We start from the raw sequence: 25646 nt of genomic DNA, 5'->3' as shown, positions 1-25646 counted from the left end.
TAAATAACTGAGACAAACAAAATTTCTAAAACTACAATAGAATTATGAATGTTAGGCCACCTTTACATATATTCTTCTAAAAATTAAGAGTTGGGCTGTATACTTAAAAAATTAAAAATGGATAAAACGTAATTTCTAACATTAAATACATTATAATCTCCGTGATATATAAAAATATGAGTATAAAAAGCTTAAAAACAAGTAAATTCATTGATTTTACTTTTAATTTATGTTAAGAAATGAGTCCTTGACCTTAAAGGCCACTATGCATGGAATTTATAGCAGATATATTTTATATACTCTATATATAAAAGAATTATTCAAGATAGATTCAAGTAAAGCAGCTTCCTCCATAAAAGAAGACTAAGATCATGAAAGAGAACTTGAATTATGTTTCTTTTATCAGCCCAACGGTCCCAGAGAGTGAACCGAAACAGAGCTGGTAACTTAGAGGTGACATCACCATCAAGTTTTCATAAACTGTCATAAACAGTTGATAATAAATTGACATCAAACATAGAAAACAACTCCCCCAAAATACTAAGCCTTTATGATAACAATTTGTTTTTAAAGCCAAATACTAAATTAATAAGTAGTGATGTTAATTTTTACTCTAACTGTAGATGTAGACTATTATAAAATTAAATGTAGAGGCCGGGTGCGGTGGCTCACGCCTGTAATCCCAGCACTTTGGGAGGACAAGACGGGTGGATTGCTTGACGTTAGGAGTTCGAGACCAGCCTGACCAACATAGTGAAACCCCATCTCTACTAAAAATACAAAAATTAGCTGGGTGTGCTGGCAGGTGCCTGTAATCTCAGCTACTTGGGAGGCTGAGGTAGGAAAATAACTTGAACCCAGAAGGTAGAGGTTAGAGTGAGCCAAGATTGTACCACTGCACTCTAGCCTGGGCAACAAAGTGAGACTCCGCCTCAAAAAAAAAAAAAATTAAATATAAACGATTATAAAATTATAGCTCATAATTACTAAACATTTATTCTATGCAGATATCATTCTAAGCACTTCATATATATGTATGTCCTTAATCTTTACATCAACCCTATGAGATTAAGGCTACTATTGCTCCTACTCTACACTTAAAGAAACTGAGTCAAACAGATTACTTGGTCATTAAGAGGTGGATATAAATTAAAACAAATAAAACACCATTATTTTTCAAAAACATATACTCAGATTTATTTCTAATATACAAATAGAGTAGCTTATGCTTCACTCACATAGCTTATTCCCTCACTTTCTTTGGATCTCTGCTCAAATACTACCTCACTGAGTTGGGCACAGCGGTGTGTGCCTATAGTCCCAGCTACTTGGAAACCCAAGGCAGGAGGATCCATTGAGCCCAGGAGTTTGAGACCAGCCTGGGCAACATAGCAAGACCCTGTCTCAAAAAAACAAACAAACAAAATACTACCTCACTGGAGAGGCCTTCCTTACATAAAATGGAAACCTGTCCATCACTGTCTACCCTGTACACCCACTCACTTTATCCATTATGTAACCCTAGCTAATAAATAATTGCTATTTGTTTGCTCACTTGTTTACAATCTGCTTCATGCCAGTCGAATATGGTTAATGTCTAGAAAGTGCCTGGCACATAGTGTGTGCCTAATAAACATTTGTTACATGAATTAATCCTGATAAAAATTAGTTCCAAGGCCTATTATACAATCTTTTTAATTTTGAGGACAATATCCATTTAAAAATATCCTTTTTAAACTTAAAAATATCATGTTTAAAAAATGAGGAGGAGGAGCTGGGGGGAAAGAAGAAGAATATTTCACTTCAATAGTAAGTTAAAAAATAGCAGATAGGCAAATTAAAATGTCAAATGAGTCAAACTGAATTTCTTGACATCTCTAAGATGTGTAAGGAAAAAATTACTTGTGTCATTGACTAACACTTATTACTGCATCATTTATCCACCCTTACTCTTTTAAATGCGTATATTTTTCAATATGTAAAGTGCATTTTCAACTTTTAGGAGTGAGCATATCAAATTACAATTCAAAATCTCAAAATTGTATTTTTGAGATTTGTGTGAATTATAAATCCATAAAAATTATATGTACAACTGTATGTATTTTTTTCAATTGTAGAGTAATGGAAATAACCCAAAAATTAGAATCAAAAGACTCAATTTCACATTATCTGTCTCTAACTAGCTGTTTGGCCTTGAAGTGTTCATTTAATCTCACTGAAAATACCTTTCTCACTGTTAAATGTTAAACAGATATCCTACAGAAATCCTGAAACTCCTTCTACTTTAAATGCTAAAATACAGATGAAGGTTTTTATTTCTACTAAAGGAGAAGAAAACATTAAAAATATGGTTTTATTTATCAATTAATCAAATTTGTGAAGAAGAAAACTCATACAATATTGAATAATAGTTTTTGCTAAATAAATACATCATAGACTACCTAAAACGATATTTAAATTTGTATTTAAAAATTTAAGTTGAAAATATTAAATTTTTAAAGCTTAAATGAGAAAAATATTATAAAATCTAGCAAAATACTTTTGAATATTTTTCTATGACCCAAGAAAAATCTTTCTCTCACTGCCTTTACCATATTAATAAAGACCTTCCAAAAGAACATTTTAGTGAATATCATAAAACCTGTGATTTATAAAAAATGCTACTTTGACTTTTAAGTTATTATCAGCCTGAAGAGCTGCTCTAAATCAAACTATTATACAATCTACTCCCAAACCACTACTTGGCAACAAAGATGAATCTACCTATTACCAGGTTAGGATAGCAGCTATTATCATGGCCCCTTGATTTCTTTCAAGTAGCTCCAATGGAAAAAGCCACAAGTGAATAATAAAAATCTCATAATAGCTCTTAAGAATTCTTTATATGGTAGAAGGCACTAAAATGAACTCTGGAGAGTTAAAAAGAAAAAAAAAAACTCTCATCTCCTGATAAGAAAAAATAATTAACCTGACTTAATGCATCTGAGAAGGCTTCCTATAAATCAGACTTTTGTACTTCAAGAGCCAGATTAAAACCATATATCAAAAACGTATGTAGATATTGTCTTATAAGTACACATAGCACATTTCTAAATCTGCAGAGGTTTTTAGGTCTTCTTGTGAAACACTCAATACCTGCTACTTAAAAGAAGTGTGAAGTACTTACAGTGCTTAATTTGCTCGAGGTAATCACGATGCGCCTTTCATGCAGCATACTGGCATACAGCTGCAGCATGTTGCTCACATCCACGGCAACAAAATATTCTGTAAGATTTCTCTGTACAAATAAAAAATAATTGTGTAAGTTACAGCTCATAGTGAATGTGAAGAAAAACATTTTACACATTTACCAGAAAGTCTTGAAGTTCAAAGGATATTCTTATTTAAAATGGTATTCATTAAAATAATTAAGTGTAATACTAGTCTGTTGCCACATAAAGCACATAATATTCTATTATTAGTTGAAACATAACCCTACTCAAGGAAAGTATTTGCAGAGGATGATCAGATCACAGATTTCCCAACTTTCTTACCCACTAAGTATTTGAAAAGAAGCTAATTTCCTGGGACCCAACCCAGAGCTGCTCTGTTGAACTGTCATCTTTAGTGTATGTCCCCAAGAATCCGCTTTTTTTTTTCTTTTTTGTCACCCAGACTGGAGTGCGGTGGTGAGATCTTGGCTCATTGCAACCTCCACCTCCCGGGTTCAAGTGATTTTCACGCTTCAGCCACCAGAGTAGCTAGGATTACAGGTGCACGCCACCACGTCTGGCTAATTTTTGTATTTTTAGTAGAGAGATGGGGTTTCACCATGTTGGCCGGGTTGGTCTCGAACTCCTGACCTCAGATGATCTGCCCACCTCGGCCTCCCAAAGTGCTGGGATTACAGGCATGAGACACCACACCTGGCCAAGAATCTGCTTTTTAAACAAATACTTCTGGTGATTCTTATATACACTGATGCTTCAGAAACCGCTGCCCCAGACAACACATTTGAGTCTTTTCATGTTTGCCATTCACTATGCAGGCACAATCATCATCTGATATGACACAGTATGCACAAGGTACCCAAAGGATGAGATGAATTTATAAAACAGCCCTTTGGTACTTTATTAAGGAGATTACCTTGTTTATACTTCATGTCAGGCTTGCTTTATATCCACTATAATCAAATATAATTTGATGATGTTCTAAATTGATTCCTTAATTTAGCACTCTTATCCCCCACATGAGAATGAAACTGGGATAAGCTACTATATTAACTTTAACTTTTAGATCTTCTCCTTTCTTATTATTTATTTTTAATTTTCTATAATGAAACAAATACATCAGAAAGCAACAAACTAATTAAGGGATTCAATAAGATATAACAAACAAAAACTGTAGCATCAGGTGGGCTATGACCTAGTAGGCTAAAACTTTTAGGCAGGCAAGAATATAAGAAATCCAATTACTTCTTCAATTTCCAGAAGATAGAAACTTTACCATCACAAATTGGTAATCATGACAGAGCACATCAATAGAACCTGTAACTATCAGTGGGTGATGTTGAATTTGGTGGGAAGAGGTTTATTTCATGCTTTCTCACCTTCCAATTCAACTCTCCATATAAAAATTCAAGTTATTCATGATTAGTATATTTCCTATAATCTAAAAGAAAGGTAATTTTTAGATGGGGAATTATTTCTCAACACAGAGTGCTGCCTTATGCTTATTCTCTTGCTTTCTTTTCCCTAAACAGGACTTTCTGCAAAATAAAACATGTTAATAGACACGTAAAAATATATACTCTCAGTGGCAGTTTTTCCTTTGAATGTTTGTTTCTTTGAAACTTTCTAAGTAATCAACTTTTTTAAAATGTGACATTTGTTAAATCAAGCTATTAGTTGTTTGTTAGTAAACATAAGAGAAAGGTAAACAGGAGAGAGAGTAGACATAAGCAAATTTGACTTTGAAACTCTGAAGTGAAGGGACAAGGGTCATATAAGCCAAGGCATGGTCAGTCAGCCTTAAAGAAAACATTAACAAGGAGTACCTGGCCCACAATGTACAGCAGTCAAGACTTTAGGATCCATTATGTAATCTGAGAGCTTTGATTACCTATCTCAGGCCCATACGAGCAACTTGATGCAAAGCTTTTCATAAGGGTTTTTTGGACCCATCTGTACTGAAAACACCATTGACAGTCTTGGTTTGATATCAGAAAATTTACAATTGTCTTCTTGGACTTCCTTCACTACCCACGTGCTTTTAGAAACCAAACATTCAGTAGGTTTGAAAACATTTGGAAAAACACTAGAATCCCAAAGTAAATAATAAGTATATATTGAAATACTTTGTTCCTCTTGATTTTTCCTTTACTTTTGATTGAATTATTCCTACTGATTCATTTTAACTTTCCAAGGGAAGCTGAAGAAAAATTACGTAAGGGAATATTTCATTTTCACACAGTTATCCAAAATCATAAAAGCATATTTGTTACTTCTACCTCTCTATGTAAACATTTCTACAAAATACTAATGTGTAATAACTATTAAAATACTGAAAATATTTCTAGTATGGCTAGAATTAGGACTCTAAATAAAATGAAAATTTTAGCAATTTTTAAAATTTCTTACAATAGCCATCAAACCTTGCAAGATATGTATTACTTTAAATTAAAATCAGGAAACTAAGAACAGTTCATCTACGATTTGAAGCATTATATACAAGGAATATAAAATACTATGTCAATTTCACTAAAATAACGATTTGTGTGAAGACATTTCCCATTGTTAGAATTCTCCACAAGTAGAAGCCATCTCCTGAGGTATCTCTTCTATCATATAGAGTGAGGCTGAAGACCTAATTGAATATATATGATCCTACCTAATTACTACAAATGACAGAAATAGTTTTCCTTATATTATTGTCCTTAATTTTCCTTATCCACAACCAGAAATTAAGAAGAAGGTAAAGGGGCAGATATATAAAGAAGAAAAGAAAATAATATCATTATTCTTTATTTCTTCATTATTTCTCACAAACAGATAATTACAATGTATCCTATTTCTCTATATAAAAATGCATAAACAGTGAGACCAAAATAAACAAAATTAATAATATAAGAATAATTAGAGTAGAAAATAGGAAACTTACACTCTCGGGTATTGTTGGGAGTCCAGTTACATCAGGGGCAATGAAGTAGGAATGCTAATCAATACAAATAAATCACATACGAAAAAGATAATTAAAACTGGTAACATATAATTTGTAATGAAAATCAGAAAAAATATATTGAGTAAATTAATATATGCCATGGACTGACATTCAGGATTTGTTGAATTTGAGAGATTCTTAAATGAGTTAGCGGGTTCATATGAGATTTAACAATTACATTACCATACAAAAAGTTAAGACTTGGTTAAAAATATTTGATCTTAAAATAAAAATAAAAATAAGGAAAAAGTGTTAAGGCAAAAAAAGAGTATAACTGAAAGGTTTATTTTGTACATATATACATATATACGTATGTGTATATATATATAGTATATAGAGACATACACACCTATACATACATATGAACATATATATTATTAAAACACATTTAGTTGAGGTAGACTGGAAAAATTAAAGCTTGCTAACCAAATATATCAAAATCTATTAAGATTCCTGAGTTTCTATGGTAAGTCACAAGAAATCTCTTTTGTAAACATCAACCACCCTATTATTTAGCAAATAGCAATAAAACATAATTTTTCAATGTTTAAAACTTCTTACACATGTAGTAATCCCACAATATGACTGTTACACATCTGCCAAATATTAATTAGCTTCTATAATGTTCAAAGAAGTAAAACAGTTCATCACAATACTTAAAGAATACATTGTATATATATGCCTTCATGTTTCCCACAATGTTCCCAAATTTTACCACCCAGAATCAAAGTGCAATTTAATCATCAAAAAAGTTTTATTTTCTGTTCATATTAATCTCCAAAATTATTTAATATCTTAATCACATAAGGACATATTTAATACTATCTTAATATTAATGATTAGAAAAGAAACATTTTAGCCAATATTTGAGCACAGCTGAACTAGTCAGAACAAGGCTAGTTAACACAGTCATAATGTATAATTTTCCAGGGTAGAAGAACAACAGGAGATAAATCACAAGATCTTTTGTGATCTTGGGACCAAAAAATGTGACAAATCTCGTGCTGTGAATATACTTTAAAATTACTACTACTGAAAATGAAGAATATGCAAAGATTTTGGTCTCTATAAGCTACTTTTATTTGGAATAGTTTTTAATAGTACTACATTTCATAAAACTACGCTTTAAAAGATAGTATAAACAGAAAATATTATATATTCCAAATGATTAATTTTCTTAAAAGAGTCAAATTTACCATTTCCCAAAGGGCTGGAGTGAAGCTTTAAGGCATAGTGAAATAAGTGATTATTTTTCCTATTTAATAGTGATTTTTAGAAGCCAATGTCCTTTTAACTCACCGGTACTAGAGCAGGCTGATCTTTCAGAACTTGCTCACAGGCAATAAATATCTCTTGGTTCTTATAATACATGAGAGAAAAAAATGAATATTTTACTTTCATGGGAGAAGCTTACACAACAATTCGCTGTGTAATTGAGACAAACCCATGTAGCCAAATTAGCCACTAAAAAATACTTGAATAATACTAATTATAAATATTATTTTAAATGCTGATTTGCTAATTTTATGCTAGAAAAATCCTAATGAAAGTATTTTCATATTACAAGAGTAGAGAATGCTGTGGATATTTAACGATTTTGAAATGTTTCAAAAAAAAGCATTCTCATTAGACATTAACTTTTTATAAAAATCTCTGATTACTAATGGCCATTATCCACTTGTACAGGAACAAAAACTTCCATAATCATCCATTTTAATCTTGCATCATAAAACTACAATCTGCTCTAGCTAGCTGAAGACGTGTCCTAGTCCCAAATTTGTCACTTATTTAACAGCATAACACCAGATACAGTACTTTAGGAGTCTGTTATTGAAATCAAATGCAATTAATTATTCATGGTAAACAAACATAACAACTGATTTTATCAATACTTAAGATATTATAACTAGGCTGGATGCAGTGGCTCACGCCTATAATCCCAGCACTTTGGGAGGCCAAGGCGGGGAGAATACCTGAGGTCAGGAGTTTGAGACCAGCCTGACCAGCATGGTGAAACCCCATCTCTACTAAAAACACAAAATTAGCCCGGTGTGGTGGCGGGCGCCTATAATTCCAGCTACTCAGGAGGCCGAGGCAGGAGAATCGCTCAAAACTGGAGGCGGAGTTTGCACTGAGCTGAGATCACGCCACTGTTTTCCAACCTGGACAACAAGAACGAAACTCCACTTCAAAAAAAAAAAAAAGATATTATAACTTTAAAATAGGTATACAAGACTTGAAACTATCAGACTGTTAATTCAAGTGTGTATAAGAAGGCTTAATTATGGAAATAACTATTATACATAGGAACAAAACACAGCCACTCAAATTCCTTTGACAAGATTATTTCAGCTACAATTTAGCTATTTCAGAATAAAGTATTTTCTCCATATGAGATGAAACTTCAATTTACTACCAACTAACATCTGAATAGCTCTTCATGGTATATCTAGATATATCATTTTATTTGATTACCAAAACAATTTTCTCAAAAGTTGACATGCTCAATTTCTCAAATGGAAAAAAAAGGATCATCTAAAGATATTAACTTTCTTGACTAACATTACACACTTTGTGACTGTAACTTAACCCAAAATCTTCTAATCCTAGGTAAAAAGGGGTAGAAATCTTTAATTTATGGTTCTTATTAATAAAGATGAAGTGTTTCAATAGCTGGTAGTTTTGAGATGTACTTTTGTAAGGTATTTATTTACCCCTGAGCAAATGTGATACTCAAATTTAAAGGGAGAGCACATTTGTATTTCTCATTAATGCCACCTCCATTGTCTTAGCACCTTTATTTTCCTTAACTCTTTAAGAGTGTTAGAATAACTTTATAAATATAACACTTTCAAAGAGAAATTACCATTTTTTAGAAAATCCCAGGCTCTTCTTTATTCTCCTTGACCTTTCCCTTGGTCTTTCTACTGTATTTCCACTGACCATAAACCTTGGATTCTTTGCGCATCAATGACCTACAAGTCTAAGTTTCTCCTTAACTGCTCTTTCCCCCAATTCTTTCACTGGATCTCCTTTCCTTTTCCCTATAGCCTATTTGGGCAATTAGAACTTAGCCTCTGCTCTGTGCTCTTCTATATTTCATCCTTCAAATAGCTACAACTATGTCTGCTGTTGACTCACAAATTTAGGTTAAAAATTCCAGATTATCCTTAGTTTTTTATCACCCAGTCTACAAATGACTATTAAACCTTTCCACTTTGACAGTGTGCAACAAAAGAAGATGCAAACATAAAGCAGCAGAGAGGGTCACAGGAAAGAAAAAACACTGCATTAAGTTGTATGACAAGAGGTTTCACAAAGTTGAAGACTGAGCAAGTTCTAGACTAACAACACATAGTCAACAAAGAGGCTTTAGTCCAAAAGGAAAGCATAATGTTCATTCAAGAAGCTGAACAAAACAATGTGACCAGAATAGAGGAGGAAAATTAAAAGTTGGATTGAATCTAACAAATGGATGGTCCTGAAAGCCTGGCCAAAGTTTGGACAAATTCTATAGAAAATGGGGAGCTACAAAAGGTTTTCAGCAGGGGGCTTTATATAGCTTAAGTAAGTTTCATCTGACAGTCTTTTGTAGAAATGACTGGAAGGAGAGCAGCTCTAGACTAAGAACTCTTTGAAGTACTAAGCACCAGAACTAAGGTGCTAACCATCTTAGTCTACTACTAATAGTAGGGGTTAAAGAATGCAATAATGTAAGAGAACACTACTATCACATGAAATCACAGGACGAAATTTTCTCAAGACACATGGACCAATGGAACAGAATAGAGAACCCAGAAATAAACCCAAATACTAACAGCCAACTGATCTTTGACAAAGCAAACAAAAACATAAAGCAGAGAAATGACACTCTTTTCAACAAATGGTACTGGGATAACCGGCTAGCCACATGTAGGAGAATGAAACTGGATCCTCATCTCTCAGCTTATACAAAAACCAACTCAAGATGGATTAAGAACTTAAATCTAAGATCTGAAACTATAAAACTTCTAGAATAAAACACTTGAAAAACCCTTCTAGACATTGGTTTAGGCAAGGATTTCACGACCAAGAAACCAAAAGCAAATGCAATAAAAACAAAGATAAATAGTTGGGACTTAATTAAGCTAAAGAGCTTTTGCAGGGCAAAAGGTACAGTAAACAGAGTAAACAGACAACACACAGAATGGGAGAAAATCTTCACAGTTTATACATCTGATGTCCAGAATCTACAATGAATTCAAACAAATCAGTAAAAAGAAACAATCCCATTAAAAAGTGAGCTAAGGACATGAATAGACATTTCTCAAAAGAATATATTCAAATGGCCAACAAACATATGAAAAAAAAACGCTTAACATCACTAATGAATGAGGGAAATGCAAATCAAAACCACAATGTGATACTACCTTACTTTTGCAAGAATGACCATAATCAAAAAATCAAAATACTTTCGTAAACATCAGCCACCATATTATTTAGCAAACAGCAAGAAAACGTAATTTTTCAATGTTTAAAACTTCTTACACATGTAGTTATCCCAAAATATGATCCTCACACATCTACTAAACAAATATTAAACTGATCACCTGATCACCGCATCCATGTCAATAATAGATGTTGGCCTGGATACAGTGATCAAAGAACACTTCTACACTGCTGGTAGGAACGTAAACTAGTACAGCAACTATGAAAAACAGTGTGGAGATTCCTTAAAGAACTAAAAGTAGAACTACCATCTGATCTAGCAATCCCAGTACTGGGTATCTATCAAGAGGAAAAAAGTCATTACATGAAAAACATACTTGCACACACATGTTTATAGCAGCACAATTCACAACTGCAAAATCGTGGAATCAACCCAAATGCCCAGTAATCAACAAGTGGATAAAGAAACTGCGGTATATATATATATATAAATGATGGAACACTACTCAGCCGTAAAAAGGAATGAATTAACAGCATTTGCAGCGACCTGGATGAGACTGAAGACTATTATTCTAAGTGAAGTGCCTCAGGAATGGAAAATCAAACATTGTATGTTCTCACTGATATGTGGGAGCTAAGCTATGAGGACGCAAAAGCATAAGAATGATATAATGGACTTTGGGGACTTGGGGAGAAGAGTGGGAGGGAGGATGAGGGATAAAAGACTACAAATATGGTGTATTGTATACTGCTAGATCGATGGGTGCACCAAAATATCACAAATCACCACTAAAGACCTTACTCATGTAACCAAATACCACCTGTGTACCCCAATAACTTATGGAAAAATTAAAAAATTAATTAATTTTTAAAAAGAAGAAAGTTATTACCAAAGAAAATATAATAAAGATAACAACTTCCCTGTCTCATAAAAACCCAAAAGACTTATTATTATATATACTTTGAGTTAGCTTTTCTCTCATTTTCTCTTGCGACATTATATTTTTTATTCTTTATTAGGAAAAGTTTATTATTTTAGAAGAAACAAAATTAATATAAATAAATTTTAATAGTCTCACCCGTATGCCAAAACCATGAAGAAAATTAATAAAAAATCCATATTTTATGATTTTGAACTTTAAGCATTTACAAAAACTCCCAAAACATGAGTGTTTTTAGATATAGATGGTACACTTCGTTAAAAGTTTCAATAGTACAATAAATAATCTATCCCATCACAGGCTTGTTGTCTGACAAACAGCAATTCAATCATATTTCCAGTATTTTGTGATTATACTAGAAGACATATTACTGTATAGGGAAAGCAGACGAAACTTTTCACCCAGAATTTTTATCACATATTTATATGTCATATGTCATTTTCTATTCTTACTAAGTACCGTTTTCATTTTAGGAGGGTTACTAAGCATGTGTGTATATTCCTTTATTATGCACGGATTTCACCTGAAAATCAATGCTTCTTTTTTTTTTTTTGAGACGGAGTCTCACTCTGTCACCCAGGCTGGAGTGCAGCGGCACGATCTTGGCTCACTGCAAGCTCCGCCTCCCGGGTTCACACCATTCTCCTGCCTCAGCCCCCTGAGTAGCTGGGACTACAGGCACCTGCCACCACGCCCGGATAATTTTTTGTATTTTTAGTAGAGACGGGGTTTCACCGTGTTAGCCAAGATGGTCTCGATCTCCTGACCTTGTGATCCACCCGCCTTGGCCTCCCAAAGTACTGGGATTACACGCATGAGCCACCGCGCCCAGCCAAATCAATGTTTCTTAAAAGTGAAATATTCTCATAGATTTGGTTACTTTTAGTTTACAATAAAATTTTTTAAATTCAACACACCTCATATATCAAGTTATGATAGTTACAGCATGTTAAAAAGACACAATATTATCACCTTGTTATGTTAGCACTAGCAATGAAGTCTTCCTGGAAGCAGAGATGATTTGGTAAAGAATTGCCTGAAGGTTCACATGCTCTTAATGAAATTGAGACATAGCTATGACTCCCAAAAACAATTACTGATTGAATACTTACCACACTCAAATTTACAGGAGTATTTGCCTTTGGTACTGGGTGGTTATACAGTGATTTGAGAGTTTCATTCAAATCATTTTCCTAGAGCAAAAGAAAAAGCACATTTCACAAATAAAAGATATTCCAAGCAACTGCAATTAAAACTACTTGATAAAATAATCTACTACGGTTTTTCATATTAGACATATTTATATAAATGTTTTCCACAGAAACATTTCAAATACCTGAAATTCAAATATTTGAGTCTAATAAATATGAAAACATAATATTCCCTTTATCCAGAAGAATAATGGCAATATTTCTATTTAGTATAAACGTGTATTTGAAAAACTTAGTTATTATAAAACATACTAATGCTATAAAAGGAAATTATCTAAATCATTACATCCAATAAGAACAACTGGATTGAATAAAAATAGTAATACAACTTTTTATCAGATCACAGAGTACTCTCATTTTCCATTTTCATTTTAAAATCCCAAAGCAATTTTTAAGGAATAGAAACAATTTAAGTAAGATTATTTCACTGAAGTGCAATGTAGAGGTTGTTCTAAATATTTCTTTTCTACATTGCTACTGGTCACTACCTGACCCACAATAAATGGGATTAAATAAAACATACAACAAATCTACTTCATAGGATTTGTATAATAATAATGTGCCTTGATGTGCACCCTCAATTTTTCTGCATCACATACTACAAATCCAGTAATAAATATACAAAGATTTTTATAGACATAATTATCCTTATTCTCTATTTTCATATTGGAGAGAATAAATCAAAGGAAAAGGCAATTGTTCAGAGAAGTTAGCAATTTTAATAAGTTTGGATACGAGACATAGACTTCTCATGATCATTCTTATGCCTTGTCTATCCACTTATACCAAAACTTAATAAATCAGAACTCTGTAACTACTTTCAAAAGTATTCACTCAAAACTACCTATTTGAAGTACTCTTCAGAATGACATAAAAAGACCAAAAACAATGTATTTCTTGATCATTTAAACAATGAAATGTATCAGAGAATACTGTAGATAATACCAACCCCCTTTGTAATAGAGGCTCATATGGTTATGTTTTAGAATTACCTTGTAGAAGGACTGCAAAATAAACAATTTACCTCTTGGACTTTTAAACAATGAAGTATACCACAGAAAATTGTGGATCATATTGATATTCTGTTTATAGAAAATTCTTATAGGTACAAAAATTTTTAGACTAGCTTTTAAAAATTCTTTGCACTTTCTTACATTGATCAAGTAAGGATAACTTGAACTTTAAAAGTTACTTAAATAACCTATGGCACTGAATTAGAAATGAACAGAAAAAAGTACTACAATTACAGATTTATTTCTGGTTTAATTAATGCTATAAACTTATTTCTTCCTCAAATAAGGAACACAAATGGAGCCTCCCGTATTTCCTCTTCTCAGAAAGCCAAAATTATATAAATTTGCTCATAGCTATTTTCTTTTATGTATTCCAGTATTACTGATGGTTTCAGGAAAAAAAAAGATACACAGTATGGAGATAATAATTTATCAGTAAGAGTTACTAAAAGTTACTAAATAAAGAAAAAGTATTCAAAATTTGGACAACTAATATAATTAATGTGAATTCCACATGTACATTCACAAAAACAAAGAACAAGAAATTGTCATGAATAATTTAACCAGAATTCTGGTTTTGACATTGCAAAAAAATAAGTAGTTGTATTTCCAGTTATCTTCTTAGGCAAGTGAATGTCTGTACAGCTTCAACATAAAATTATTCAACTGTAAAATGATGTTAACATATACTTCATAGAATTAAGCAATCAAATATATACAGAAAAATATTTACATGCACAAACACATACATATAAACTAGACTTTTGACAAACATTAAAATGTGCAACTACATTATAAAAAATTGGTTGACAATTTTAGAAGAGTAAAAGGACTACCTTATTAGTAACACATTTAAATCCTATTTATATAAATAATACCTCCCTTACTTTCCAAGTGACAGAACTCATTATCTGACTTATAAACACTGTACTTTAATCAAAGTCACAAGGATATTAGGAAATATAACTTAGGCCGGGAGTGGTGGCTCCCACGTGTAATCCCCAGCACTTTGAGGGGCTGAGGTGGGTGGATCAAGAGGTCAGGAGTTTGAGATCAGACTGGCCAATACAGTGAAACCGCATCTCTACTAAAAATATAAAAATTATCCAAGCGTGGTGACGCATGCCTGTAGTCCCATCTACTTGGGAGGGTGAGGCAGAAGTATCGCTTGAACCCAGGAGGTGGAGGTTGCAGTGAGACGAGATCGCACCACTGCACTTCAGCCTGGGCGACAGAGTGTGACTCCGTCTCAAAAAAAAAAAAAGAATTTAAATCCAGGATGTCAGGGTTCAATCAAACCACATTGCCAAAAGTCCAGTTACCTTTGTATTACCAACACTGCATTAAGCTTCCTGGGAACATTTATAAAGATTTTAATTCTAAGGTGACCACACTCACCTTTCTTGCAACCATCACCACTTAAGGCAAATGAAGGATTTCAGCTGATTTATCAAAATCATTAATTTTTATTTGTACAAGCTTATTTTCAAATATAGTCTGCATCCATGTTTAGCATAGTGCCTGTTTCACCATACTGGGCAGAGAGAAATGTCTATACCATTTTAGCTGAACTGTATCTACCAAAGCTATATAATTTTGAAAAATTAAATAAAAACTCAAAATACTATGCCCAGGAAGATATTTTGCTCCAGATTCAGTCAACAGAACTTTTAAAACAATATAAAGAAATAAATGATTGTTTACTGAAAAGCTGAAAATAAGCTTTTCCTATGGAAAAATTTAGAGTGAGGAAAATAACATTCTGTCTTACTATATTCCTATTTTAAAAATTCCATCAACAATTTTGTCTAAGATTGATTGACATTAAAGCACGGGCATACAGAATCCAGTGAACAAAAAAGTCACAATAGCTGGATATTAGTTTCTATAATTATAAAATGGAAAGCTAAAAACTGAATTATAGAAACTTTCTAACGTATTTTTACTTATTCTACACCTTTTGACTCAATATCTATTTGCTATGGGAGACACAGAGATAGAACAGTTCCAATTCTCAATTATTACTTTAGTTGTGCAGACACAGAGTTACAACCCAGTGTAAATGCTCTTGAAACCTACAGAAAGCATCACCTAACTTGACCCGGAGAGTCAGGAAAAGTCTCTAGAGAAGTACTTGTGCTGAAATTAGGTTTGTTTCAAAAGATAACTACATTAACTCTTTTTTTTTTTTTTTTTTTGAGATGGAGTCTCGCTCTGTCGCCCAGGCTGGAGTGCACTGGCGCGATCTCCGCTCACTGCAAGCTCCGCTTCCCGGGTTCATGCCATTCTCCTGCCTCAGCCTCCCGAGTAGCTGGGACTACAGGCGCCCGCCACCACACCCAGCTAATTTTTTTGTATTTTTAGTAGAGACAGGGTTTCACCATGTTAGCCAGGATGGTCTCGATCTCCTGACCTTGTGATCCGCCCGCCTCGGCCTCCCAAAGTGCTGGGATTACAGGCGTGAGCCACCGCGCCCGGCCCATTAACTCTTAAAAGATAAGTGTTCTACCAGTAACAGTTAGTGAGTGGTCTGTAATCTATCACAACTGTATAGAGTTATGTTCTGGGAAATTTAAGTGGCTCAAAATAATTAGATAGTACATTATGTGCAGCAGATGAGTGGGAAGAGATTAATTAGAAGAGAAGGTCAGAAGCCAGATCATAAAGTTATTATATGTCATGCTGCATACAAGTTTAAATTTTATTCTAAGAAAAAGAGAAGACTATGAAGCGATTGTAAGCAGTGGAATAAAATCAGTTTTCAGAAAGTACATCTTGAAGAGAAAAGAGTAGTATGTAGACAAAGAGTGTGTCTGAAATACCCACAAATAGTATCTAGAGAAAAGAGAGCCAAGAATATAACATAAATAACACCGAAATTTTAGGTGTAGATGGACAAAAAAGGCCCAAAAGAGAAGGTGAGGACATAAGTAAAACAAAGAGAAGACAATGTCAGGGAAATCCAGAAAAACACAATGTCAAGAGTGACAGACTACCAAATAAGAATTTAAACAGATAATCAGAGAATGGAAAGTACACCCTAAATGTAAAAATTAATAGACAATAGACAATTATAAAGAATTTTTAAAACACATTTTATTTCAATTAAATTGTATCAAATAGCATAGCTAATATTTTAGTAAATTAGCTCTTGTTAAAAACATCAAAGAATGGCCAGGCCTGGTAGATGGGAAGCAGAGACAGGAAGATCCCTTGAGGCCAAGAATTTGAGACCAGCCTAAGCAACATAGTGAGACTCTATCTGTACATAAAAATTTAAAAAATTAGCTATTTGTGGTGGCACACACCCATAGTTCCAGCTAATTGGGAGACTGAGGTGAGTGGATTGCTTGATCCTAGGAGGCTGAGGCTGCAGTGAGTGATGATTGTAGCACAGCGCTCCAGCTCTGGGCAACAGAGCAAGACTCTGTCTCCAAAAAATATTTTTTAAAAAATCAAAGATTAAGGGGAAAAAAAATTAAAATCATTATCCCGGAGAATTTTGTTCATTCAAAAGCAAACTTCAGCTTTTATTTCTATTTTTTAAGAAAAAACGCATAAAGACTTTCATTGAGAGCTAAAACTATAAAATTCTTAGAAGAAAACATATGAAGAAAGCTTTGAAAGACTGGATTTGGAAAAGATTTCTTGGATATGACACCAAAAGCACAGGCAACAAAAGACAAAAAGTAGATAAATTGGACTTCATTAAAATTAAAAACTTTTGTGCATCAAACAATACTATCAAAAGAACAAAAAGGCATGCAAACCATAGATTGGGATAGAATACTCGCAAATCATCTATCTAATAAGAAATGAATATTTGAATATATGAAGAACTCCTACAATTCAACAACAAAAAACGCAACATGATTTAAAAATGGACAAAGGACTTGAACAGACCTTCTACAACATTTGACTCAATACCTATTTGCTATTGAGACACAGATAAAAGAGTTCCAACAAGTACTTCTCTAGAGACTTTTCCTGACTCTCCAGGTTGACTTAGGTGATGCTTGCTGTGTTCCCAGAGCATGTATCCTGGGTTGTAATTTTCTGTCTGCACAATTAAAGACCTTCTCCAAAGAAGATATAAAAATGGCAAGTAACTGTCCAATATCACTAACCATTAAGGAAATGCAAATTAAAACCACAACAATACACCACTTTGCACACACATGAAGAAACTATTAACCAAAAAAGAAAAGAAAAGAAAAGAGCAAGTATTGGCAAGATTGTGAGGGAAATGGAACCCTTGTGCATTACTGATGGGAATGAAAAATAGTGTGGCCACTGTGGAAAATGCTCTCATGATTCCTCAAAAAATTAAATGCAGAATTACCATACCACCCAGTAATTCCACTTTTAGGTATATACCCAAAAGAATTGAACCCAAGGGCTAGAACATTATTTGTACAAACATTTTCATAGCTGTATTATTCACAATAGCCAAAAAGTAGAGGAAGCAACCCCAGTGTCCATTATTGACAGATGAATCAACATACTGGGGTGTATTCATATTCAGTCTTCAAAAGAAAAAAATTCTGACACATGCTACAACATGGATGAATCTTGAAGACATTATGCTAAATGAAATAAGCCAGTCACTTGGCAAATAAGGACAAATACTGTGTGAGTCCACTTATATGAGATACATAGACTATTCAAATTCATACATATGATACAATGGTGGTTGCCAGAGATGGTAAGGGTTGGGGAGGAATGAGTAGATACTGTTTAATGGATACAGACAGAGTTTTAGACTGGCAAGGAAAAAAGATGTGTGGTATTGATTGCAGATCAACATTAATGTACTTAATGTCACAAAACTATACACTTAAAAATGGTTAAAATGGTAAGTTTTGTGTTATAAATATTTTACCACAATTTAAAAATGGGGAAAAATAGCTTACCAGTTCCTTAGCCAAGTAATCTGCAAGAGTATTTAGAAGCTTGTAATACACTTCAAACCAGGGAAGGTAACTGTAAGATAATTATTTTTAAATGTATATACATAAAATTCAGAATCAGAAAACAAACAGACAATATAAACAATTCATATTAATTCAAACAAGTTAATCCTGGAGGTCAAAAAAGAACTATACCCATTTTCTTTACTTTTTCAGCACAGTTTTACATATTATTTATTACTAGTTTTCATAAAACAAATCAGAATCTAGAGTTCTATTTAAAAAGTTGTTAATTATATACTTCTATTTTACATCAGCAATATTTAAGATTATTTTCATGGTATTCAATAAAAGCATGCATAAGATAAAAATTAACCATTGTAAAAAAATCATATAAAAACTAGTTTTAAAAAGCTTTTAAACAAAAGATATCAAAAATATCTCCTTTGAATATGTTACTGCATTATATAATACAACAGAACTATGTGTTTTTCAATTCTTCAGAAATGATGTTTAAGAATGATGGCAAATTTCAAAATAACTCAATGCAAACATCAAAAAGACTATTCCAAAAATTATAAAAAATTTTAAATGACTTTTATATATCAAAACCAAATATAATTCAATATTTAATTCATTGTACTAGATAAAACTATAATTTTTATGATAGCTAAATATTAAATCTAAAAATCATTTATATAAAACAAAATCTATATTCCTTATTAAAAATTAAAATATTAGTATATTTTTAAATGTCTAAAGATTTTAATGTTAAACTGTACACTTTTCATGTAGAATAAGAGGAAATCACAAAATACACTGTTGTTAATTATCAATTGACAAATACTCAAGACTTTTCTTCAAAGCAATAATACAACATGCTACTTTTAAGAGAAAATATTGTGATGCTTTTACTACATAATTGTACACAGATTAATAGTACATACACATAACGTGTAAAATTTTAAAATCAGTAAGTAGAACTTAAAAAAAGAATTCTAACAGGATTTTTTTCATATAATGCCTGATTTGTTAGTGACTATGAATGATGCCATTTGAACCAGAAACTGAAAGTAGTAATAAAAGAGGAATTTAGGCAAACTACAGTATCTTTACTCAGCAGAATATTATAGTTATTTAAAATGATAATTACAAATACTAAGTAATGATATGAAAATTGATGTCATACTTTAAAATATGTACCCAACTCTGGTTAAATCTAACATATTGACTGTATGTATTTATCTCTGTGTCCTCTGGAAATAACTCCAAAATGACAATAAATGAATAAAAAGGGTATATATTAATGAATACAAGCAAAATGGAGGAAAAAACAACAGCAATGCAGGTGGATGACTTTGTAAATATGGTAAGCAGAAAGATAACTAACAGCAGAAGAGAGGAAATCAAAACCTAAATGCCATTAGAAAGGAAAAGGACCAGCAGAAGTGCTTCCTACAGAGTTCTGAAACACTGATTTAACAGTATCTCAAAGAAAAAAGCCCCTCGAAGTCCTATTTTCTTGGAATGAAACCCACTACTATACATGCAATGTTTCCAAATCAGTTTAATACCTTCCTTTTGAATACAAATTAATAGCCAACCACCAGATATTTGAGGAAACACAAATACAAAATGATGTTTATATTGAACATAAAAAGAACTACAAGTAAACATAGACAATACAAACAGCTGAAGAGAACTCCAAAACTTATATTTAATATCCTTAGGAGCTGAATTAAGAGCAGGAAGCTATTAAAAAAAAACTAAACTTTTCTAAAAAGGAAAGATAGAAAATTTTAGACAGGAAGAAAGAGCTTTAAGAAATTCTAAAGTCAGAAAAAAATTAAAGTCAATAGAAAGTTTAGATGATAACTCCAGAAAATCTCCCAGAAACTAGAATAAAAAGATAAACAACCCTTGTAAGTTGTATTCCTAGGTATTTTATTCTCTTTGTAGCAGCAAACCACCATGGCATGTGTATACCTATGTAACAAACCTGCATGTTCTGCACATGTATCCCAGAACTTAAACTATAATAAATAATAATAATTTATGTTCATAACAAAAAAGATAAATAATAAGAGAAAAAATATTACACTATCAGGCCATCAATCTCAACTATCACGTAGCTATAGTCATTCCATAAAGAAAAAATAGAGGAAAGAAATGAATGAAAGTTTCATTTTAAAGAATTACTGGAAATTTTCCCAGAACTTCAGACATGAGTCTCCAGACTGAAAGAATGAATGAATGAACAGCACAAAGAATGTTCCAAACCAGAGTATCACTGTGAAATTCCAAAACAAGTGATAGAAGAGTGCCTAAGAGTTTCCAAAGAGACAAAACAAGTAACAAAGGGATCAAGTTCAAAAATGTCATCAAACCTCTCAACAGCAATAAGGAAAGTTAGAAGATAATGCCTTCAAAATACAAAGTTTAAATTCTTTGCACTCAAGACTTCTATGTCCAGACAAACTATCAATAAAGTGTGAGAACAGATTAACAGCATTTTCAGTCAGGCAAGGACTCAAAACTTCACCTCCTAAGACATCCTAAAGGATGGCTAAAACAAAATAAAGGAGATGAAAAAGAAGGAATACACAGATGTAGGAGGCAAGAAATCTAAGACCATGGAAGAACAGTTGTGCAAAGGCCTTGAGAGCAACCAGTCCAGACTGAAAACAGGAATGAAGGCTCTAGAAGGGAGATGCTGGAACAGGGTGTTTACAATAAGCATATTAACAACTTTGCCTGGAAAAATCTGGACAGGTATGTGACACATCTGTGACAGCTTTTGGGGAATCTAAAAATTAGAAATTACTATTGGTAATCTCAATTTTCCTACTTAAATTACTTAGCTCTTCAAGCCCCAGTGCTTAGATGGCTATTTTACTATGTATATCTTCCACTTACAAATAAAACCCTTAAAAATTACTAATACTGTCATAATACTAACTAAATATAATGCAAATCAGCACATCATATTTTCTGCATTCACTATAACTCAAAGAAATAGTTTTCATGGCAAATTTCCTTCCACCAAGACACATAATCCTTAGTTAGAGCCTAATTGCTTTCATTTGTAGTCATTTCAAACTCTCATTTCAACTTTTAATAGCCTGAAGAAATTGCTATTTCCAGACAATTTCAATGTGTCATGTAGTTCAGACCTAAAAATTCAGATAAGATGAAACCTAATCTATTCAAAGAACGTGCTGGTCTGTTTCTATCCAACTCTCAGGGAGCTTTAGATAAAGCAAAATGTATTGATTGTAGGTGGCTGCATGTCTACCTGTTAATGCTTACATTGTCATTTTCACCTTATTTAAATAAAGTGAGGCCTTTGGTAACCTTAATTTTTCTTTCATGGTCTACTATAAAAACTATATATATCTATTTATATATATATATATATATATATATATATATAAAAAATAATTATGTTATTAGAAAGTGAGATAATGTTTTTCTTTCTAGACCAAAAACCCTTAACATTTCTTTCAATGTTCTGGTTTTCTGAACTTTATATTATTGTTTTTCACTGGTTATCTTCCCCTTTTAATTTCCTTTCAAATTGCGAAGGCACATCAGAATCAGATTTTTCATTAAGAAGCTAATTTATACAGATAAATATAATTTATCTGTAAGATTATATCCTTGTCTTTGAATAATTAATATATCCATATTTAGGTTACTTTTAAAAATTTAAACAGTTTTTATTTGTGCTAGGCATTTTGGTATCTATGTAATTATTACTGTTTTTTACATGTCCAAGATAATAAGCTTTATTGAATTTCATCCTGGTACCAGGCTATGACTTAATCTATAAATCAAACTATGACTTCATCTATAAATTAAACTAAAACTGTTTAGAAATAAGCTTTACCCTTATGGGATATTTCTCATAGTCATCTCTAAGGCCCCAAAATACTTTATTATTTCTATTTGGGGAGTATAACTCACTAGTTAGTTATACATCCATCTGGGGGTTGAGAGCAGAATCTAAGAATCATAGAATTTATGTGTTAAAACAATTGGAAGTGCAGGAAGTAAAATTACTTAAGGAGTAACTATATGAATGACAGTACATTGGATACTTACATGTATTATCTCATTTAATTCTTACACTAATGCTTTGATACATACTTGACTAAACTAAAATAAAGCAACTTATCTAGGGTCACAAATCTATGGAATGGCAATCTTGGGATTAGAACCCTAATCAACCTGAGTAATATATGCTCAGGGGTCTACCACAGACAGTCTATCACCCTATCTTGGCATGTATTTCTATACAGCGAGCCTTTTTTTTTTTTAATATATACTTTAAGTTCTAGGGTACATGTGCACAACGTGCAGGTTTGTTACATGTGTATACATGTGCCATGTTGGTGTGCTGCACCCATTAACTCGTCATTTATATTAGGTATATCTCCTAAAGTATAGTGAGCCTTTTAATAAACATGTTCAATGACCAGGCATTTCAGTCAGCTAAATGAACTGAGACAAAAATCATTCTGTTGTAATCTTAAATCAGCCTGCCTATATGTCCTATCCACTGAAGCAAATTCTATCTTTCAAAATTCATCTGTTTATTTAACATTCAGAGCATTACCTTTATGACTTTTAAATTATAGTTTGTTCATAGGGGCAAATTTCCCAACAAATAAAGATCTATTCAATGTGATTCTTTAAACTAACATTTTGGTAAATCCTTCCAATTTTAAGTTTGGTATTGCTTCTGTGTTCATCACTGTGGATAAAAATTTTGAAAAGGACATGGCCTGCAAAAGTCTTCAAGATGCTTCTCAAAATAACACCAATTATTTACCAACATTCTAAGTATGAAATTTTAACCTAATCGAAAGACTTATAATTGTATCATCTAACCAACACTTTTCTCTACACATAATTTGTTTGTGAAATATTAGAACAGACTCAAATTTCAACTACAGCGCTCCCTGTTACATCAGTATGTACTATCACCATAATAAACCAAGCCTAGTTATAAACAATGCTCTCTTTGTAAACACGTACTGGCTCTCAGTGATAACTTTCTCCTTTTAAAGAGTACATATCATTCATATTTTTTAATAAAAATATCACATATAAAAGTGGAACTACTCTATAACGTAGCCATTGCTCCTAGAAACGTCAAGAAAGCAAGGACATTTTCTGTTGTAAATAAACAAGCATCTACAGCAAACAGTGCTAACTGGCTATTTGCAGGCTGCTTCTATCCTAAGGGCATATTTTGTTTGGTCAACACTGTACTGTTGTTTAATTAAATAAGTTGCCAACTTCCAAATCTGTGATAATTCACGGTAAAAATCCAGACTTCTTGTTTCTCTTAAAAGTCAAAAGAACTGGTAACACTGGCCACACATTTTTCACTGTGCAACAAATTCCTAGGGCTGAGTTGTGGCTTCTGTCTTTGAGTGTGGCATGTACTATTCAGATCACCATACTTACCCCAACTTCCTATTGTTAGGCACCTAACAGGTTTCTCTCATTTGAGTCCCTTACCTGATCTACACAGGTAACTGAATTCACAACTCCTGATAAGAAGCAACTGCTCAACAGGAAATCCTACTGACTACTCACTTTCTTATCTGACAAGAAAATGATCCAGGGTATACAAAGTAGTCCAGTAATTCCAATTTTAACTATACTCTAAGTACACTTTAAGTCTAAATATATGGCAAAAACAACATCATTTTTAAAAACAAAACTTTTGAAACACACACATACACACACACACACACACAGAGAGATAAAAAATATTGTAAATTATATAAGCTTATGTTGCTAGAGTAAGAAATGTTATTTTCAGGTCTTTATTTTGTGGTTTCTTAGGGAATTTTCAAATGATATATGTTCAAAGCAACTAATTTTAAACTGATTATCAATAAGGTAAAATGTTAAAATGTTTTTCACTAAATTTTATAGTCCCAAAGACAGTCAAAGTCTGTATTCTTACAACAGAGCACAAAAATCCTAGGAAGTTAAAAAAAATTACTCGACATATTGTAATAAGTGAATAAGACACTTCACTTGAATTTTTAAAATTGAACAAAGAATAACTGTGACTCTCGTAGTCTTGCCAACATATATAAATGTAAAACATTATGAGCAATTATTTTAAAACAAAGTACAGGAGATTAGTTAAAATTTAATTGTAAGATGATTTCCTTAATTTTCTGTAAAGACATAAGGCAAAAGAGAGAGATATACATAAAGTCATGAGTCCATTTTGTGGTAGTAAGAAGACTTCCCCCACACTTCTACTTCCACTATAGAGCTGATAAAACTTTTACATTCAAAAGTCAAAGGTTAAATAAAGGAAAGGAAATGTTTTTTGTCAAATAGTCAGGTAACCACTAAAGTCTAAGCAATCAGCAGGAACCTAACTTATAGTAATCAAATAAAACTAAGGAAACTGCCTTTCCGTAGGAAAACGTCTAATGTCTAGAGGCTGTTTTTCTGTCTGGAAAATTGACACAAAATGTGTAAAATTGAAACATTCTGCTTCTAAGGGATTTGCCCAAAGGAAGAGTGTGAAAGCTTCAAGTTTGGTATGAGTTAAAAGGGGGAGGGGGAACTACAAAGGCCCTAAACATAAATCTGTCTTCCTTATTGGAGTATTTCATTTTGAACCCTTGGCGACAATTTTATAGTTATAAAATTATGTTAATCAAATTAGGTTAAAAAGTTATTTCTTGCATTTTTGCTAGCATATGAAACAATTCTAAATACAAACAACTGCCAGATTTAAGTTAGTAATATATCTCAAGATATTTTTGAAATCTTGTTAAAAGCAGGATAGACATGTCATAGAAAGAACAAAAGAACAGAACAGTGGCTCAAAATTAAATATCAACTTTTGTATTAAATAGGCCTAAATTCTAATATTTTTTTCTAAAAGGTGAACAAAATAAATAG

At 32.4% G+C, this 25646-nt stretch overlaps 1 protein-coding gene across 4 annotated transcripts in view; it reads right to left on the bottom strand.

The window, feature by feature from the left end:
- DENND1B (DENN domain containing 1B) overlaps window positions 1-25646 on the bottom strand; it is a 265750-nt gene that overhangs the window by 135311 nt on the left and 104793 nt on the right. For 2 of the 4 annotated variants that reach the window (XM_024234539.3, XM_024234547.2), the window contains exons 6-9: window positions 18705-18774; window positions 12680-12760; window positions 6139-6192; window positions 3167-3277 (exon numbers count right to left, since the gene is read on the bottom strand). In XM_024234539.3, coding sequence (XP_024090307.1) covers window positions 3167-3277; window positions 6139-6192; window positions 12680-12760; window positions 18705-18774 — 316 coding nt within the window. Of the gene's footprint in view, window positions 1-3166; window positions 3278-6138; window positions 6193-7497; window positions 7558-12679; window positions 12761-18704; window positions 18775-25646 lie in introns of all 4 variants that reach the window. The other 2 variants (XM_024234528.3, XM_054523755.2) reach the window with 2 other exon arrangements.

This window comes from Pongo abelii, chromosome 1, assembly GCF_028885655.2.
Source record: "Pongo abelii isolate AG06213 chromosome 1, NHGRI_mPonAbe1-v2.0_pri, whole genome shotgun sequence".
Classification (NCBI taxonomy): Eukaryota; Metazoa; Chordata; class Mammalia; order Primates; family Hominidae; genus Pongo; species Pongo abelii.
This window is presented reverse-complemented; position numbering and strand designations above follow the sequence as displayed.